Source organism: Anser brachyrhynchus (genome assembly GCF_964034855.1).
Source record: "Anser brachyrhynchus genome assembly, chromosome: 5".
Lineage (NCBI taxonomy): Eukaryota > Metazoa > Chordata > Aves > Anseriformes > Anatidae > Anser > Anser brachyrhynchus.
Window position 1 is genome coordinate 42,134,921 of NC_137699.1, and position 19,855 is coordinate 42,154,775.

At 41.5% G+C, this 19,855-nt stretch overlaps 1 protein-coding gene across 3 annotated transcripts; it reads right to left on the bottom strand.

The window, feature by feature from the left end:
- Positions 1 to 166: 166 nt before the first annotated feature.
- MLH3 (mutL homolog 3) lies at positions 167 to 19,558 on the bottom strand. Of its 3 annotated transcripts, XM_080595539.1 has the most exons (12): positions 15,731 to 19,555; positions 12,467 to 12,565; positions 11,720 to 11,790; positions 10,714 to 10,818; positions 8,815 to 8,887; positions 8,112 to 8,183; positions 6,950 to 7,058; positions 3,780 to 3,939; positions 2,487 to 2,510; positions 2,215 to 2,293; positions 1,119 to 1,270; positions 167 to 510 (listed from the first exon to the last, which is right to left on the bottom strand). In XM_080595539.1, exons 1-12 carry the CDS (start codon positions 19,020 to 19,022, stop codon positions 424 to 426), a joined length of 4,323 nt encoding a protein of 1,440 aa, XP_080451665.1. In that variant the 5' UTR covers positions 19,023 to 19,555; the 3' UTR covers positions 167 to 423. The 3 variants fall into 3 exon arrangements, with proteins under 3 accessions (XP_080451665.1, XP_080451666.1, XP_080451667.1); XM_080595540.1 differs by lacking the exon at positions 12,467 to 12,565 and having other exon boundaries at positions 15,731 to 19,553; XM_080595541.1 differs by lacking the exons at positions 167 to 510; positions 1,119 to 1,270; positions 2,215 to 2,293; ... (2 more) ...; positions 6,950 to 7,058; positions 12,467 to 12,565 and adding an exon at positions 7,074 to 7,291 and having other exon boundaries at positions 15,731 to 19,558.
- Positions 19,559 to 19,855: the final 297 nt, after the last annotated feature.

Below are 19,855 nucleotides of genomic sequence, written 5' to 3' on the forward strand. Positions count from 1 at the left end.
AATCCATTACTCAAGAATGCAAACTGCAGGGAGATGGAGAAAACAGCTGGGTGTGTCATTGACTGCCTACTTAACTAGAGACACTTTTTTTTGATCCCAAGTTGGCTTGTGTTTACTATGAAGCCAGTCAGTCCTCATTCCAACCACTGCCAGGAGCCCACAGAAATAGTTTAGTGTTAATTTTATTAATAAATACCTCCTCAATTTCAAAGCACTATAAAATCCATTAATTAAAAGTCTCTTCTCTATTATGCAGAATCCTGCTGTGCTTGCAGTAACTGTGAGTGGCTGCAACTTGCCCTTGATAGTCAAGCAGTGACGTGACCCAGGTTTACAACACAGTTCCTTAACGTTGAAGATGCTTCTCCAGGCTTCAGGGCTGGGCTTCTGCCGTGTTCTCCTGGCTGCTCTCTGCTTCCTAGGTCAGTACTTGTTTTGGTTAGGGTCTTTGCTCCCAAATAGGTGCCATGCTCGAACCATCTTCCGCAGTCTAGCCAAATTAGGTTTAGGCTGGAGGGAAAAGTATGAAGAAGCACTAAATCATAACTAAATCAACTTCAATGCCTCCATGCTCTTTGCCCTAATACAGACGTTCCCAGTTTTTGTCATATCTAATTCAAAGTCCCACATGACTTCCAACAGAATCTAATTTAATAACCTAATATAGTGTAGTATTCATAGGAGAGGAGGTTTTTTTTCCAACTTTAAAGAAATGTTGCTATTTCTTTGCTTCTTTCCCCATTTTATGGCATCTTAAACTTTGGGAAAATAGGTGTTTGTTTAATCTTTAGCACGTTTGCTACTAGCAGAATATCAGAATTTACGTGTTTTCCAAATTTTACACTTAAAAACCACAACTGCTTTAAATCTATGCTCAACTTCAACCACTAGTGAACCTCCTTCAAGTCGGTGTGACCATTCAAATGGAATATGGTAAAGTCTAAAGTGTTTGCAGGACAGAGGTTTAATTTTCTCATTTTTTATTTTACTGATAACAGCTCTGTGAAAGTTCATGTAAGATACAGACAGTGCTGCTCTGTTCTAGTTCTAACACGCACATACAGGATAAGCCTCATAATCCAGGGCATGCTGCCTTCTTTCAGTGCCCCACACAGTACCTGAACTTCCTGCTGTAGATGGTCGATGTCTGCAAGGGGCATCATGGAAGGCCTTCCGTGAGCACACTGGAAGGGCAGCTGGCAAGAGGACAAAGCTTCAATGAGCTGACAGCTCTCCTCCAAAGTCAAACTGTCGTTGAACTTAATAGCTCCTGGAATAAGAGAAAATTCTTGGATGTGCTGCCTGAGAGAATTCAAACCACCTCCTGCTGCTGCATGAGGATCAGCTATCCAAAGCCTAAACTGTTTCACCTCACCCAAGTCTGATAGATGGCAGGATTATTAGATTTTGGCTTTTCAGATCATGTTGCAAGAAGCAAAGGAGCTTTTTTTTTTTTTTCCCTAAGGACTGAAGATGCACATAAAGGCAGTAAAACCAGAAGACAGCTACTACCAGTTCCATAGGCTTTATCAGCTTTATGTCTGCCACTGACAGGCATCACTTCCAGACCCAAATGCCAGCCCTGCTCCTATGTCCTTTCTCACAAGGGGACGCTTAGCGGCATCCACAGGAAATCAAAGCAGAACGTTAAGGAGTCAGAGCAGAGGTGCCTGCAATCTTTAGCCTTCACAGATTGGCAAGACTATAAACATCCTGCCTTTCAGCCGTGGGACTTTTTTAGATGTAAGAAGTTGGACTATACTGTCTGCCATTTGTAGAATACAGTGATACAGCATGAAAATAGATGCTTTTGGTTCACGTTTACCCTTTCAGCATAATCTTAATCCTTTACATAACACGGAAACTGCCACAAGGGGCTAGACCTAGTGCAGTAAGTACCTGTAAGGAAGAACTGTTACTTGGCTGAGAGCTCCCATGGATGGGTGCGTCTCAGTGAATTAAACACTATTTTATCAGTGTTTCACATGTGGATTGGAAAGTACTTCAGGCCCACACAAATAAACTAGTGCAGTGTTGTTTGTCCCTCTGTACTGTCCACAAAGAGACCATTATCTCCTCATCCCTATGAAACTGTAATCCTGGAATTCCTGCAAACATTCTGAAACTACTGCCCCAGGGAGAATGCTGTGTAGAAACAGGTTAAAAAAAATATAAAGAAGGAATGCAAGAAAAGAAAAAGTACAGTTCTCCTACCATGACAGGCTTGGGAAGCTAACACCTTCAGAAGCGTCAGAGGCAGTGTCCCTCGTGCTCGTCCTGTGGTCTGCACTAGCTAAAAGTAGTAAGGGAACATCATCTTACATTCCACTTAATACGAAAAAAAAGAAAAGGAGAACTATAACAAGAATGAGCTAAAAACGAGCTAAGTCCACATCTCTCTTATGGTGCTTATTGCTTATTCCCTCTGGTTTGTGCAATAAGCTTTGCATGATACCAGTCAACTTTAGAAGCAGACAGCTACTCACCTCAACTTGTTCTTGAATAAACTCCTGGAAAGAAAAAGGTAAAATGATGAGTTGCTATTTCTCCCTTTCATTGCCCATACCCGCTTTGTCCACGTTTGTGTATAATTTAATGCATAAATGCCAATATTCCCCAGGAAAAATGATGCAGTTGCTTGTACATTGACCACAGTGTGAAAGATCTCAGCACAAGTCCTGACATCTCACAAGTATCTTGTCAGCCTTGACACTGATCACTTGGTTTCTCTCTGCATCAGTTTCCTGTAGAAACATACTCTAAGATATAGAATATTATATAATAGACCCTCTATATACAAAATATATATAAATATACCTGAAAAATGGATATAATGGAACTCTCATACCTCAGAGTATAATATATACATGCTCACTTTGAATTATTGCCCTTTCTTCTTTGAGTAATAGTCCATGTGGATTTAATTTCTGATGTCTAAGATATAGAGAACTCTTAATCATGAATAGGTGCTACTAGGCCTAATTAAAATAAAAAGGACTGCACAATAGGTCTGCCAAAACACTCATGAGATCTTGAAGTTTCAGCTAAGAAAGAGTGCTGGTGAAGGACAGACATGATCTGCAGCTACCATTCAAAAAAAAATAAACAAAAAAAAACAGCACTCTGCCACCACTTTCAGGGCTCTTGGCACACTGGGAGAGAGCATTTTGACTCCTACCTGATTCTAGCAGGGTTGGAAAAATGAATTCAATCAGATGAATTGTCTTTTTTTTTCCTTCTTTTCATATCAAGAGATGAGTGGCAAGACTGGACTGATTCACAATGGCTCAGCCTAGTGGCTGAATATGGTACTCCAGAAACAATTTTTAAGGAGAGTCCTTGTTCCACTGACAATTGTGGACAACTGTTTACAATAGAAACTGCAAGCAATCAGTTCAGCAATTTTTTTCTTCAAACCGCAGAACATCTGGAACAGCAGCTTTTAGAAAGCTGAACTGCCCATGCAGAGATTTCATGAAAATCCTAACAAATATTTCCATACCAGCAATAATAATTGTTTCACTGTTCTTTCAAGCGTTCAAGAAGGATGAGCAGTAAACTGATGAAATATCTGAACTGCCTACTCTTTTTCTCAGTTTTTTGACTATTCCAAGTCTGAATCAGACTCCTATCATTGCTGTTATAGGTCAGGGACTTCAGTATGGGACTATTCAGCTACTAAGAGAGATGGCACCCACACTGGCCGTAACTCTCTCATAACAGTGATTAACACAGAAAGCCAGTATCACAAATTGCTCTGATCCACATCCATAGCTAACCTCCACAATGCTTTCAGTGACAGGTGGTCTTTTCCGTCGTAATTCATTGGCCTCTCTTTCTATAAAACACAGCGGCACTTTCTTGACTAGAATCAAGGAGCTGTTGGTCTCAGGAAATGATAATTCAAGGCCCAGGTCCTTCAAATTTTTGTAGCAGCATCTGAGGAGAAAAATAAAGCAAAACAACAGAAATATGACAGAACCAGCTACATCTCCACAGCATGCCTAAATATTTCTGCCTTTTTTTTCTTCTTTCCTGCAACAGTTTCCAATCTTGAAAACCACACCTCACAAGATTCCAATTAATTTTGCCCTTCCACTCTACATTCACCTGCGCTTTTCACTCTAATCAACTGTACATATTGCATGCTCCACAGCTAAAAGATCTAAGAGTTCTTTTATTATGCAGAGAACTTTGTATTTAAATTTATAAATCTTTCTTTTCTAAAGAAGATGCAGCAGGTGTCTGGTTCAAGCAAAAATTACCAGCTCATCGTACAAATAGGAACATGCACATACCCCCTTCAAATATAAGAATTGCACATCATAAAGACTGCATAAAGTCTAACCTAAAAAACTGATTTCAATTGACATATATGCAATTTCAATTGACATATATGTAAGCAAATGCTTACAACAGAAAAAATATTGCAAGAAATTTATGCTGGTCTAAAGAACTTGCGTCCTGTTAATAAAACAAAGAGAGCCCAGGAAAGAACAACTTTTAGTTAATCTGACATTTGTCACCCTGTGGATGGAAAAACACATACAAAAACTGGACTTCGCAGTCAGATGAAAACTTGTCATCGAAGAAAAGGAATAGCCAGCAATTATTATCAACAATAGTAAAAATTGTAACAATATATATATATTTTTATTCACTCAGGGAACATTCACTTAAAATAAAGGTGGTGAAGGTTAGTTATAGAAAAGAGATTCTCTGAGCAAAAAAGAAGCTATTCCAAACTTACTGAAATCAATCATTAGAATAATGCAATTACCAGGCTCCACACAGAGATGACTTGTGTAATTCTAACAAGGACAAGGAGACCAAGTATAAGCCTACAGTGAGAGCAAAAAAAGTCAAGAAGTCCATCGTGGTGAAATGACAGAATCCACGGAGCTAGTGGAGTCAACAGAACCCCCCCCCCCCTTTTTTTTAAATAAAAAAGGAAGTTCAAGAGAGTAAGCAGAACAATGCATTACTGCAACAATTAGTAGACAAATAACAGAATCAAAACTGCAGGTGAACCAGAAGTCCACCAGCAAGCACAGCTGAGGAGAAAGATCTTTCAGGAAAGTTGATATATTTCAATACATTGACCTTTACTCTGCAAGCAACATCAGCATTTAGATTTTCCATAGTGCTTTTAATTAATAACTTTTAGTACAGTTAATCTCACAGACTGGTTGTAAATACTGATAAACTAAAGAGCAACACAAAAAAACACCAGTAAGCCAACAGCAGTATATGCCATCAGCAGAAAGCTTCTTGAATCAATTATCTTATGTGGCAATACGAGATCACAACTGGCATTCCAATATGCTGAATAATTTAACCAGCTTCCATAAAAGAAAACCATGCCTCTCTGTTTTACTTTATCTTACTGATTTTTTTTTAGTATGCTTGTGATATAGTTGTTGAAAAGCAGTGTCTCAGAGAATTTATTTGGGTCTTCAAAAAGCCTTTGAAAGTGGCTAGAAATGCAAGTCTGATGAATTAAAACGTTAAGTGAAAAATGGAAAAACTGGATTTACTACTCATAAGGGCAAATTAATGCAAAGTACCAGGAATAATTTGATCTATGCTTATATTTTGTTGGTTTCTACATTAAACAGCAAAAATTAAAAAGTGTTTTACTGTCACAACAGTTCAATAAACAAGCAGTTCGTGTAAGCAGCAGTAGCCGAAAAAAAAAGTAGACAAAATACCAGGTGTATATATACACCCGTATATGTATAACAAACGGAAGATATGGGAACAATTGTAAAGCTATTGTTGAAACCAGTGGGATACTGCCGTTTGGTATATTGTATTCAGTTTTGGCCACCCAGTCTCAAAAGTAGGTATGTCAAACACGGAAGATAGATGAGTGTAAAAATAATTCCAAGTTGAACAAGAGGCATTAAAAATATAGTGATGTTGGCAAGAATATCATTAAAAGATAGGAACAACAAAGGCATCCAAATATTGTTGAACTACGAGCAGCAGCGGTTACATTCTCACATTTTTCCATACAGCAGGTGGTGAATAATAGTGCTTTACCCTTTCCTCTGGAATTTCTGGTATTAGCCATCGTAACACACATGAGTTACCAAGCAGACATAGCAGTGATACCATTATGATCAGAATACACACAAAAAGGGCTTTACACCAAACAAGTGCATCCCTATAAAGGGCAGCAATCTTAACAAGGAGTGATTTAAATGCTGACGAGTTTGACACAGACATCACAAAAAAAAGGGGGGGAGGTTGTCTGAAAATAGCAATGAGGTAGACCTGTGGAAGTTAACAGAGAACTTTGGCTGAACACAAAGAACATGAGAAAAAATACAAATGTGGCAGGAGACAGTCAGGGGTATTTGGGGGAAACAAAAATGATCGATTAGTGTCCAGTAGGTCTATAGTAGTCCAACAAAACATTTGCATCTTAGCCTAAACTCCTGCAGTACAAAAGTTAAGTATCCTAATAGCAACCAGGCTACCATTCTGAAACATTTGGGAAACAGTGCTCATTAGTTACTCTTGGCAGGCACCTAGGATTAAGGAATGCATTTTTGAAGGATTCACAACACAAGCTTTCCATAGCACATCCTCCTCCTCTCCAACAGTGCCTATTAAGTCGTTGCCTATGTCTACACTGGGAGCACTGCACTGCAGCGTGCACTTCCAAGTCCTGGTCCCTAGCCAGGAGGATCTGCTGCAGACTGCTGTGGTACTCTCCTGGCTCATGCCCCGAGGTTCACCTTCCCAGAGAAACCAGAGGGTATTGCAGTGGCATAGAGATGGCACACCAGAAGCACACTTATTTTCCACAGAACAGATATACCCAACTGGTCTCTGCTCAGGCAAGGACAAACAGCTGTGATGGTGACCTAAGTTATATAGAGAGATCTTCCTGGTCAGCAGAGCCTTCCCCCAAAGTTTAGAGCGACTGGCCATTACTAACCGTAGAATTCTTCTTTGCTCTTCTGTAACTTCAATCTCCATAGGGGGAGAGATGGAGGAGGACAGTAATTTCTTCTTGCCACATGCTGCAGCTTCCTTCTCATAGGAATCTGTGAATGAAACATTTGGAAGTATCTCTCTTTGAATATTTACGCAGGCATTACCCTTAATGACCCTATGGTTTGGCATGTAATCCTCTGTTTGGATTTAAAAATGACCACAGAATGCCTTCTCCTGAAACTTGTGGAGGACTGGGAATGTCACAAACCAGACATCTAGTCTCTGGGGAGGGGTTGGTTAATGCCACTTTGTTTTTTCCCACCATTTCCAAAAAAGAGTCACCCTAAATAGCAAAAAAACAAAAAAAGTAAAAATCAAAACAAAACAAAACAAAAAACCCAACAGCCCTACTGATATATTTAGTTCAACTCACAGAGAGCATTTTTTCCACAGAAAAATCTCTCATAAAAGGCATTAAAATACTATTCATTAAGCATCTCTCCCTTCAGTCTAACTTTTTTTCAGTACCTGACCAAAGAGAGCAGATTTCCTGGAATCCTCTCGGCAGGAACTGCATAGTATTTCTCAGTGAAAGAGAAGGTCAATGATTTTTAAGTACTTGGTGGATAGCTATTGTGCTTTCTAATACTGAAACTAATGGCTAATGAGCTTACAGAAAAGACCATTATCCCCCCCCAGTTTCAGAGTGAAGAAATGTTAGGCTTTAAGCATGGTATTCAGCTAAAAATGAACCAAATTAACTGTGCTCCTTACTCTGCACCCCACGTCTTATTCTTCACAGCATAACCACATGCTCTTATTGATGTTGTTCTATTTCCTGTTCATTGTTTTTCCTATCAGTCTTCCTGCTCTTTCATTATGTCAGGACTATTTTAGTTTGATAGTTCTGTGGGTAGGGTGCATACCTTCTGTTTTTGGAAACGCTGTAACAATTTTCAGCTGCCAATGCTATGAATGCTACCCATACTGAATGGCTGCGTTCTGACAGGGATCAGGGTCAGGATGACAAATCAATATCCTACTGGTTCGATATATCCCAGATTTATCCTTATGACAAGTTAGTTAGCAAGCTTTCCCGTTAAGATAGCTCTTGTTTGCACCTTCCTGTGCACTACCTTTCCTAAAACCACCTGAATCCTCACCTGCAATAAGCTGCTCCAAGCGGATCCGTTCATGTGCTGCATGTTGGTCCACCAAAACCAAGAGGTTTCCACCTAAAAATGTAGCACAATAGATCAGAAATAGGCAACTTGGTACCAGCAACTGCACAGGCTGGAAAGAAGAATGACCACTCCCTAGAGGCCGCATTTAGAAGTTAAGTACCCACTAGTTTTACAAAAATGAAGTGAGAAGGCAGAACAAAGTCACTACAGAACTGAAATTCAGTGATCCAAATGGAGCATTTAAATTAAGGGTAGCTAGATTAAGTCAAAAAATCTTGTCTATTGACGTCTTCATCTAACTTCAGAATGAGAGCTGAGGTCACCCACAAACTGTTCTATTTAATACAGTCTTTAAAAACATTACAAAAACTACTGATTTTGAATGCCTTTTTTGTACAGCTTCAGCAGGCTGTGGCAATGAATATGTCCAGACAATGTGAACACAGTCTGAAAGACGTTAGTAATTTGAGTATAATCTATTTTTATAACACTAATCTGAAGGCAGTAGGAACGTTCAACAACATCCAAAATAAAGAGTAAGAAGATCCAGGCAATTTCATGTGAAGGCTAACATTTTGCTCTACTCACAATATCATCCCAAGACAAGAGGACAAGCAGGACTGTGTTCCCTCTGCAGTATAACTACATTTGAAACCTAACTCAACTTAATAACTACTCTTACCTTCCTTTTTATCCATTTCATTCCTAGTGTTGATTACACAAGCAATAAATTTGTTGTCCACTTGCTGAAGAACCTGTAAGATACTCAGAACAATCATTACCCAGTGGTAAAATGATTTTTAAAATGAAGGTAAACAAAAGAAGATGACAATCAAAATAGATCAAACGCACAGAACAGGTATTACGATGATTAGGGGAGTGGGAATCACATCTTTTCTAATCTCAAAGGCTCAAGGAATTTGAGCTAGCAAAACTGAAACCGCGAAGATATAGAATTATTCTTTATAATAAAATGAGGGGCTAAATATGGAAAAGGCAGAAATTAATTGGCTAAAATATAACACTGGCTGGTCAAATGACCGTAAATTGGTCATGAAACAGTTTAGTCTGGAACTATAAGAAAGTTGCAAAATAGCCAAGAAAACAATTCTGGATCTGTCTTTTCAAAGACAGTTGTAAAGGCAAGAACTGCAAGGTGGGGCTGGAAATTTACAGAATGGATTAAACGGTGGTGTAGAAGCCTCCTTGGGAATCGAAGCTGTACACAGCAACTCTAAGTATCTGAACTCTACGTATCTCTACTATCTCTAAGTATCTGATCTGCTGACATCACCAAAAAAAAGCATAAACAACCTTCTATAATCTGAGCTGTGTCTAAGAGCTTGTGCTGACCATCTGTAGGAGCCAGGAAGCATTTTTTTTGCCTCTTTCTTTTGCCTAACTTGCCTTTGAGAGTTGCTTCCACCTTCTCTTCAAGCATCATAAATCAACCTAAGCTAGAGATGGAATACTGCGCAGTGATGCACAATGCTTTGAGTATCTAATTTTTATATTTAAATTAACAGATAAAGAGTTAGGGAAGAATTTCTCCCTCAGTCACATGGCCAGAGCTCACTGGGAATACTGTCTCACTATCCACACACTGTACAGCCCTAGGTAAAAATGAATAGATGATCCTGTTTCTTTGAAGGGATACAAGACATTAATGATTCTTCTGCTTTACAGCTTTCTTCTCTGGTCTTTTTGAAACATAACCCGTTTCCTGTAATAAGTTTATTTACCCATGTTATTCTTGTACACACAACATAAGTGAGAATCATTTACGTTCTTCTCCACCCCGGAGCTTAACATTACCATGTCCCATCCGTCAGAATCTGCAGTCTCAAAGTCAGCAACCTGATCACATGAGAATAATGCTAATTTGGCTTACAAGCCTTTAGTCATTAATAAGTAACACACGGAGAGAATTCACTTTGACATTTTTATCCAGGCAAACTGTCAAACAATGTAAGCTGCAGCCATACGTTTACGTCAGCTTTTAAGTTAACGACCAAAACATTCAATAAAAAAGCATTAAAATAGTTCAGCTTCATGCCATGATGCCATTTTGAAGAATCACTTCTCAGAGCAGCTATAAATCTTAAAAGGAAATTTCAAGTCTTTCCAGGAAATCTGGGATTTGCTTTTGAAACCACTGTGCTGAAGAATTAAATTTCTAAGGTCAATAAATATAGAACATGTAGGACACAGATTTCAGGGGAATACAAACTAGCAAATATCTTCAACGAATGTAAAAACCTGCCTGTTGAATGATCATTTAGTTAGCAGTGTTTCAAAGCAGTGGCAACAAGGCTGCCTCTTGGTTTGATTTAACCATACAGTCAAGGACTTTTAGTTGCTTTGCAGATAGCTGATTATCCATTAGAAGATACTAAGATCTCACATGACATACATGTCTGATAGTACTGCACACCAACCGAAATTTCTGTTTGTGCTTGTGAAAATTAAGGATATGATCTATTTCCCTGGAGACCTCTCTGCTACAAGGCAGAAACTTCAGAAAACCCCACTTGCTGAATGGGAATTTTGGCATGAAAACTAGAAATAGATGATATTGTACCTGCATCGAATGGACCATGTCTTTGGTGAAACGATAGGGATACAAGATATTGTGAATTTTCACAGCCAGATTCTCTGCCTGACCGCTGGTCACATCCACAGCAATCTGTAAAAAGAGAATTACGTGGAGAGTTTATAGTATCATGCAGCCCGTGGAGAATAAGAAAAAAAATATCAGATTTAGGAAAGAACATTCTGGAGGTTGCTCTCTCTGTAGTTTGACAAACCAAGCTTTCTACATAAGAACAGCACTAGCTGAAGATACCATCTGGCAATCCCTCTGCTACTACCCCCATATACTTTCCCATCTGGCTATTACCTGCTAACTTCAAGGCATTCAGTTACTTGCAATTACCTACCAGAAAACCTGAAGCTAACAATCAGCCGACGCAAGCTGTCAGTAGATGAGATGAACTACCCTGAGATGACTCAGAGTACCTCACTGTAACAAACACACAAACAGACATTCCTCTGCAGAAACTCACCAGCAGGTGGTTTGCTACTCCATCTCCATTGTTTGCAGGTGGAAGTGGTTACATACGCATGTTTACACACACACACACAAATAACATGATGATTAAAGATAATGCTACATCACGACAACAAAAGAAGTCTGTATAAAAGCTCAAACATTGTCTCCCTCTCACATGCTAGAGCCCTGCCAGGCTACGCAAACAACTGCAGTAAAATACAATTTTGCCACCTGAAAACTTTTTATTTTAAGATGAACATTTCTGTAGAGGGAAAGACAGCCTACAAGAATGTTTTGCTTTTGAAAAGCAAAAGATTAGCCTGATATTTATTCAAAGTCTGAATATATGCACAAAAATGACTTACATATAAACAAGCTATAAAAAAATATAATTGCAAGGTCTGTAGTCTAATATATCACTGAATAAATTATACACAACAGTTGCAATATATTTGCAATTTTGGTCCCCATGTCAGAAAGTAACAGAAGGTTAAAATGATTCCTGTTTTAGCATGAGGTGCAAGATAATGCTTACCTCTGGGCAGCGAACAAAAACAGGATTATCCCATTCTGAAAGCAGTGACTGGAGAGACTCGCCTTCAGCATCTGGGAAAGAACATACAGATAATACACGGACTGCCATCAGCCATCAATAGAAGGTACATTGGGCACCTCTACCTCACACAAGTATTATTATATTTTTTCTCCTTCAGAAAAGGGGGAGAACGTACAGATAAATAATGGAACGTGAGAATGGGCTTCTCTATTGTCTGCTTTAACTAGAAAGGTCCCTGAGCAGCTTGCTGTCTTCTGAGCATGCTGCAGCACAATTCAACAGGCCCTTGAAGTGGCAAGGAAAATTAAAAAAAAAAAAAAGGCACCTGCTTAGCTACCCACTGCCCCTGGACAAAGCCACATACCAAAAAGGTGATTTCATCCTTTCCATCACAAAAAAGAAAAAAAAAAGAAAAAAAATAGTGAGGATTGAAGCTATTTTTCACATTCCAAGGTTGGAATGAGTACAAAGAAGGGGCTAGGTAATTATTCTTTAAACTTCTGACATAATTCAACAAAGAACTGGGTATTTCATCCTGTAAATAAGTACCCCCTAACCTGCCTTCAACCCTAAAAGAATTTTTTTTCCAGTTCTAGATCCGAGATGACTCACACAGTCCCATTGTTAACAGACCTTGAGTAATTCTGGGTTCCTGTTGGGACATCTGGGAGAATTCTTTGATTTGTTTTTACAACAGAACACTGTGTCCTGGAAAGCTGGCCCTACCTCTCCGATCCTGGCTTGCTAGGGTCTTCTCTTTTCGAGGTCTAGGAAGGAAGGGTAGCACAATCTCACTTCTAAAGGGATGGCACCTGCACTGAACCCCTAAACACAACACAAATTTACTGCTGCAGATTCATCAACATGCAAAACTACAAAAAGCTTATTATATTCTTATAAATGAGTGTGTGCTTAGCTCAGGCAAATTAGAGTGTTTCACAGATTTTGCCATCCAACATTGTGAAATAGCAGCGTATATGTAAAATACTGAGACTTATCAGACACACTTGCATGTGGAAATTTAAAATATTACTGTAGCTTCTGCAAGCCTGCCCTTCTTAAAAATTGGCTGCTGCTTTAATCACATAAGAATTACTTCCAGAATTAGTGCAATCAGAAGTGTTACAGGAAGGAGAGGGCATATGGTAAAATCTTTCAGATATCAAAACACTCTCGACTTTCAGGAATGGCAAACTGTCAGCCCATCACCAGTCCCATCAATACTTGGTGCAGTTATCAGCAACTTGTAAGACTACAAACTACAAGCTGGTGAGACCGCATGAGATATCAGAGTTAGCCTAACATGTTCCTACCCACCCAGAAATGATTTATTGATATTATAAACCTGCACTGTTATCAAGATTATTAAGAAAAGTGGCTCTGATTTCCAGCACAGCGGTAAACATTTCACCCTTCCTTTGGTACAATTCAGCCTTCTATTCTTTGTGAAATAATAACGAATTAATAAAGTTCCTTTCTACTAAGAAATTACGGGTGTGCATGCAGGAAAAGTGGCAGTGATAAAGCCAAAGAAAACCAGCTGTGTGCTGATAAGCTCGGTATGAAAAAGCCCTGTGAGATCCTACGGCCAGCTCATAGACTCCTGACTGCTGGCGTTAGCCCAGGAAAGCCCGGGGATGGTTCTGCCCTGGGGACTGAGAATCCTTTCAAGAATCCAAACCGGCAGTCCCACACAGGAAGGTAACTCGGCGTCCAAGTGCCCCAACACCTAGTCACTGACTCTTACTGAACAGAGGGCAAGATGGCCTGCTGTGATTTCCGGTAAACCGGGACAAAATGAGGAATTCCATCTCTTTAAGACATTGGTAGAACTCTTATAGCTATTGCCATGGAAAGGTGTTACCCCTCGAGTTCACAGGAGCATCTGTCATTTCTGTGAACAGGAGCCCAGTGTTTACACATGTAACAAACAACGGGTCATTTCCCTGCTTCTTGTTGCCGGAAAACCCTGAGCAGGACGTACACAGCTCACAAAGGATTGTCTTGCCCAACAGCCAGTGAGAATTCAGAGCTGGCAAGGATATTATTAATATGATTCTTCTGATGGGTTACATCAGAAAAGGTGCTGAGGAGAACTCATCTACTTCAGACATGCAAACCATATACAATTAGCACACTAGAATACTGATTTTCACTTGCCCCAATTAGCTTATTAAAATATATTGGTGCCAGGACATATCGATCAATAATGTAATAAAAGTAACAAAAAATGCAGATATAGCTGACAACAAAGACCAAGCTGAACTGGGATGTCAACGTAATACAAAGAATATTAACCTAGTACAAACGCACAGCATCAGATTATTCAGAAAGCCATTTGATAATGAAACAAAGCTTGATAAATTTTCCTGGAGTGGCCAGCTTAATCTGAACAAAGACCCCTAAGTCTAACTGGGGAAATCCAGCATTTCTGTCGAGCACATGGAGTAGATGGGATGTGACGAGACAAGATGGCAGCCAGCCACTGGTGTGATGGCTGTGGAGGATATCCGTAAGAGGACACGGATTATTCTTACCTCTTTCCACCTGCCACCACCCAGTGTAATTTCCCTGAACTTGTGTGCAAGACACTCATCTTAGTAAGTCACCTGGCCTTGAAATTCTAAGTCAGCACCGGGGGTTACTGACACTATTCTAAAAAGCAAAATGAAAGTATCCATAGCATGCGAACACGATCAGGAATGCACTATACAAACATTTTGGATAGAAGATCGAGCTCCACGACTCCGTGCTTTGGCTCGCTACCAAACAGCTCTGGGGGCAGCGGAAATTGGTAAACCACAGAAATTAAAAGAAAGTGTTAGTCGGGGAACGTACATTTGCACTTCCAATTAGTTTTACCTAGTGAAAACACAGATGTTCTTCCCCTTGTAATAAATCTGCTTTAATGGAATACAATAAATATTAAGAACTATTGGCATCAATTATTATCCTTAAAAGGAAACAACACCTGAAACATCTATTGCACCAAATTTTCTATGACTGGTGATGAGGAAGTAAGAGACAAAAAGGGGAACAAAACAGAGGCTATCACAATTGATTAGCCAAATATTTCACAGAACTACTGGAAACGAGGCCAAGCTACTTTTTCAAAACAAATTACATAGAAGAAAATATAGCCTTCAAGTGGAATGGCTGCATCTTTGGTCAAAATATTTCTGTCTATAGACAGAATGAAGAACAATTTTGAATAGATCTATTAATGGAAGGGAAAATTATCAAAGACATTATTCTACCAAGCCAGATACGGAGGACACAGAAAGCCAAGACCAACAGCTAGATCAATGAGGACTTGTAAATGTTCCACCACTGACAAAACAATACAATGCAGCGCCCTGTAACTTCAAGAAAAGCTCCACCATCAAACTGCCAACAATGCTGTACAACATCGCCTGCAACACAAAGCGTGAAGGAACAGCCTTCCAACATCCGTGGAACAGACTGAGCATTCTCAATAAAATGTCAGATTTTTGTTCATTCTTCAAGGGTTGTTTTCAATTTTATAGGTGGGTTGAAAAAAGGGTCGTTTTTGTGGTTTAATATGGGGCTCACAGTAACAACACATTCTTGGAATCATTTAGGACAAAATGTTAAAAAAAACACAATATATTTCTGGTACACTTATTTTGAAGTAGGTCTTGCTTTATAAACAACAGCAATTATATATAACTGGGATCACAGTAAATGCCATGATGCCCAGTGAACACTAGGCAGCTGCCTGTTAATTGACAAGGTGTTGCCATTTCTTTCTACTGTTTTATTTAAAATTACTTTTTTGACATCTTGAATGTTAATGTTTTTCTGTCTCCACAGTCTCCAACACTCTTCTGTTTTCCATACAGCTATTACACCTAAAATAGTGGGTATTTCAATATTGATTGCCAAGTGCTACCAGCAAAGTATTTTATGCACCTAGCAGAACACAAATTGTTTTTCTCGTTCTGTTTTTACCCCAACGCACCCTCTTACCATTCTCTGAGACAACATTCACAGCCATTGTCGTTATATCTTTAACGCAGGCAGCCTGAAATCCTTCAGCAGGAGGAGTGCTGTAGGTGCTCAGTCCAGTTGCTGTATTGATGTATATCGTCTTACCCGATGAAGCATCAAAATCTTGCAGCCAGTCAGAACAATGCAAATCATCTCTGGGGTCGCCTCTACTTGTGTTGTCTGCAGAGAACGCCAAGTTACTTGGGAAGGTTACACAGGGAACAACGGTATCTTTCAGGTTTTGATTTGAGTGTTCAGCTAACACGCTTTTATCTTCACAGATCACATTAGGATAATCTTTTTTTGCCGGTAAAGGTAAAACACTGCTTGCAGAGACTGCGTATTCCCCTTCAGTGCTGCTGAGTGGTGATGAGCTGACAGTGTGCTTCGCGGGTTCTGCTCTCGTATCGTCTGATGGCTGGCAAGCATCCCCCTTAGAAATGCTGCAACTTTCCCTCACGTTTTCCACTGCTGATTTACACATTTGCCGTGCGTTATACAAACCATCATTATTTGAAGATTCAAGAACAAAAGAGTGGCTATCTTTTCTACTGGAATCTGTTTGGAATTGCTCACCAAGTTGTTTTACTTCTTTGTGGTCGCTTCTCATTCTGGACAGTTTGGATGATAATGATCCTGGAGATCTTCTACTACTTATGTTTGTTTTACTAACCTCTGAGTAATCAGACAATGTCAAAGGGCTCTGACAAACGGCCCGTTTGTCTGGTGAAACTTCTCCACTGCAGACTAAAGTCTCATCCAAAGATCTCACAGGCTGGCTGTTATTATTAGAATCCGTGTGTTCCAAAGTCGGAGTCTCACAAATACTCAAGCCACCGTGGCCATCATTCTGCTTCTTGGAAAAGTCACGGTTAGCTTGTGAATTAAAAACGGGGACACCAGATTTGCTCTGCTCTGCTAACGGCGTTGGCAGCATACACTTGACTCTCCCGTAATATCTCCTGAACTTTTCTAGTGAGCCCAGCTGTGTGGATAGGCTCAGCTTCTTACAGGGCTGCGGTCTTGGCTCAGCTATTTGTTTTCTAGGACTTTTTGTAGCTTTATTGTGAGGATTACCTAAAGATGTTGCCAGTGGCAATTCTGTAACATCAGATGTTTCATAATGTCTTTTACTGGCAGCAGTGGGCAGGGCTGTCCCCTCGCCCACCTGATTTGACAAACTTTTGTTCTCTGACTGCTTGCTTCCATCAGCCGTGCATACTTCTCTGCTGCAGAGAGGTGCGTATTCTTTATTTGTATTACCGGAAACATCTTTAGCATTTAAAGCTGGAGTGGGAAAACTCACTTTGTGCCTAAACGTGTGCTTGGCAGTGACAGCGCCAGGTCTACTGTGCATGTTTAACGCAAGATTTGTCTCTGTTTGTTCACGCCCACGTGAGGGTTCGTTTTGCACAACATGTGTTTTGAGGCCTACAGAACTCATTTTTTTGGGTACTGAACTAGCAGCTCCCCTTCCGGCATCATCCACCACTTCAGTTGTTTCCCTGTCTCCTTTTCCTGCATTAGACAGCCTTATCAATGAACTTCCAGAGACAGTTTCAGACTCTGTTGCTGTATCAGTAGGGTCTTTTCTCTCAGACAGCCACCGAATAATATCAGTATTCGAGTTACGGACCGTGTTGCTTTTCTGCACTACTCTGTCTTGCTTTCCCACATCTTTTACGTAGTTGTCTGCACAACGCTGCAGGTCACGACGACTGTCTATTTTTATTTTTGCTGATCTGGCCCCTTCAGTGAAACAGGAATGGAGATTTTCTGAAGATCTGAGGTGAGCATCAGGCACTGTTTGGGAACAATTAGCGTCTTTTGGCTCCTGTTCTGAGATATCTGATATAGTGAAATTAGAAGCTGTGTCATCTCTGCTGGGCAGTGGAATCTCTGCTTTACTGTTCCTACACGGATCAGTTGGTTTGTCAGTCCTTTGATTTGAGGAAACTTCAATTTCCTGTGGATTTTTATTTGGCTCTGTAGCATTTGAAGATGTTTTCCCCATCGTGGATTTTCTTTTGACATCTTTTGATTGCAACTTACATATTTCATAGGAATCCAAAATTTCATCACATGCTTTCTTAAAGTTTTCTTGGATGCTCTTCTCAGAGAGCGAGGGCTTCGGAACTGGAGCATTATACAAACAAAAGTCATTATCTTCGTTAAATTCTCTGATGTCCTCGCTACATGGTTCAATAAATAAATGTTCTCGCTTCAAAAACATTTTCACTCCTTCCTCTACACAAGCTAGAAGTGCATCCCAGTTCTGGAACTCAATCAGAGTTTTTGCAGGTTCCAGACACACATCGTAGTCACTGTACGCACAGGACACATTGAGAATAAAGATCCCGTACAGCTCTGGGCCGCTACGATGGCGACCAGGACTTGAGCAAGCCTGTCTGTTTGCAGGGCCACTTTTTGCTTTGCAAATGACACTTTGTTTTCTTAATAAAAAATCAATTAGTTTGTGTAGTCTTGTCTTTAAAACAAGCCTCCTATTCACATACAAGAACTGCATGTTCTTGTTGTAATGTCCTTCAGCACTGATATAACCACTTATCTCAAATCCTCCAGACTTATGACTCACTTCTCTTAACTTCTGTGATCTGCCCAGCCCATAGATTTGACAAAAACGAGAGTAAACGTCTCTCGTCTTAGGGAGCTGAAGCACCATGGCACAAGAAACATCATTTCTTAAAGAAAGTGAAACAGAGGGATGCATCAGTGAAATTGCCTCTACTTTCTGTCTCACTCTCTCAAATTCCAGCACAGGATCCATGCACCTCCTCCTCACCGGTAGCTGATGGAACAGATTGCACACGGTCACTGTCGTTCCGCCACTTGGTCTGCTCAGCTCAGCTTCACAGACTTCCAGCGCATGCCCGTTGTGAAACAGTTTCACAAAGGTTTTTGCTGTCCTGCTGGTCTTTGATGAAACTTCCACGACGCTGGCCATGTTAGCTATGCTTGCCAGAGCCTCCCCTCTAAAGCCATAGTACATCAGGTTCTCCAGGTCTGCCACTGAGCTGCACTTACTAGTGAAATATCGCTTTCCCATTTTATGCAAATCATCTCTCCCCATCCCGGAGCCATTGTCCACCACCTGGATCTTAAAAGCTTCCAAATCCACCCTGACAGCTACACACGTTGCTTTGGCATCGATGCTGTTGAGGACAAGCTCCTCGACGCACTGCCCCAGCGAGGTGATGGTCACTCCGGAGCGCAGCCTGGCGCGCACATCTTCGCCCAGATGCTTGATCATGTCAAAGCCGGGTGGATGAGGAACTCGGGGAGATCACACCGCCATGTCCTTTCAGTTACCTGGGGGCGGGGGAGGAAGAAGGTATAATTAAAGGATTAAAGGCCTGATAGCTGTGCTGCACTCACCCTTATAATGTGCCTGTTCTTCTCCTGTTTAAAGTTTTTTTCTGTGATTACCACCCCGCTCAGGCTTGGACTACAGGTCAGCCGGTGCCTTCAAGGCAGACGGCCAGAACCGGAGCGTGCGCCCCTAACAACGCACTTGCTCCCCAAATCCAACGCAACTAGAGGGAAACCCGGCCCGGGGAGGCCGAACCCACAGGCCTCCTGCTTCCGTCAGTACCGCACACGCACAGCACCGCCCGGGAGCAGCCCGGGGCCGCTCTCCCCTCGCTGCTCCCTCCACCCCCGGGGCCGGGCAGCGCCTCCCCGCTGGTCCCTGCCCCAGCCCCTGCTCCAGCCCCTGCCCCTGCCCCTGCCCCGGTGCTGTCCCTGTCCCTGTCGAGCCCCGGTCCCGGCGCTGCCCCCTCAGCCGCCCGCCCGAGGCTCGGCGCGAGCCCCCCCCCCCCCCAACGGCCGCGGCGCGAGCCCAACGGCCGCGGGGCGCCCCGCGAGAGGGCGGCGCTGAGGGACCCCGGCAGGGAGCCGGAGGCGCATGCGCGGCAGCGAGGCGAAGGCTCGCAGGGCCTCGCCGCGCCGGGACTACAGCTCCCGGCAGGCCTTGCGCCGGCGGCAGGGCATGATGGGGGGTGTAGTTTGCGGCCGTCCCTGCGCAGGCCTGAGGGGGACGGGAAGGGCGCGGGGGGGGGGGGCCCGACGGGGCACAAAGGCTGC

What these genes read in the sequence shown, in the direction of transcription:
- MLH3 (XM_080595539.1), bottom strand. Translation starts at nt 19,022, where the DNA reads ATGATCAAGCATCTGGGCGAAGATGTGCGCGCCAGGCTGCGCTCCGGA. An exon ending in AGCAAGCCAGGATCGGAGAG is followed by an intron (nt 11,791 to 12,466) that starts GTAGGGCCAGCT and finishes GTTCTTTCCCAG; the next exon opens with ATGCTGAAGGCGAGTCTCTC. An exon ending in TGAAATGGATAAAAAGGAAG is followed by an intron (nt 8,184 to 8,814) that starts GTAAGAGTAGTT and finishes CTACATTTTTAG; the next exon opens with GTGGAAACCTCTTGGTTTTG.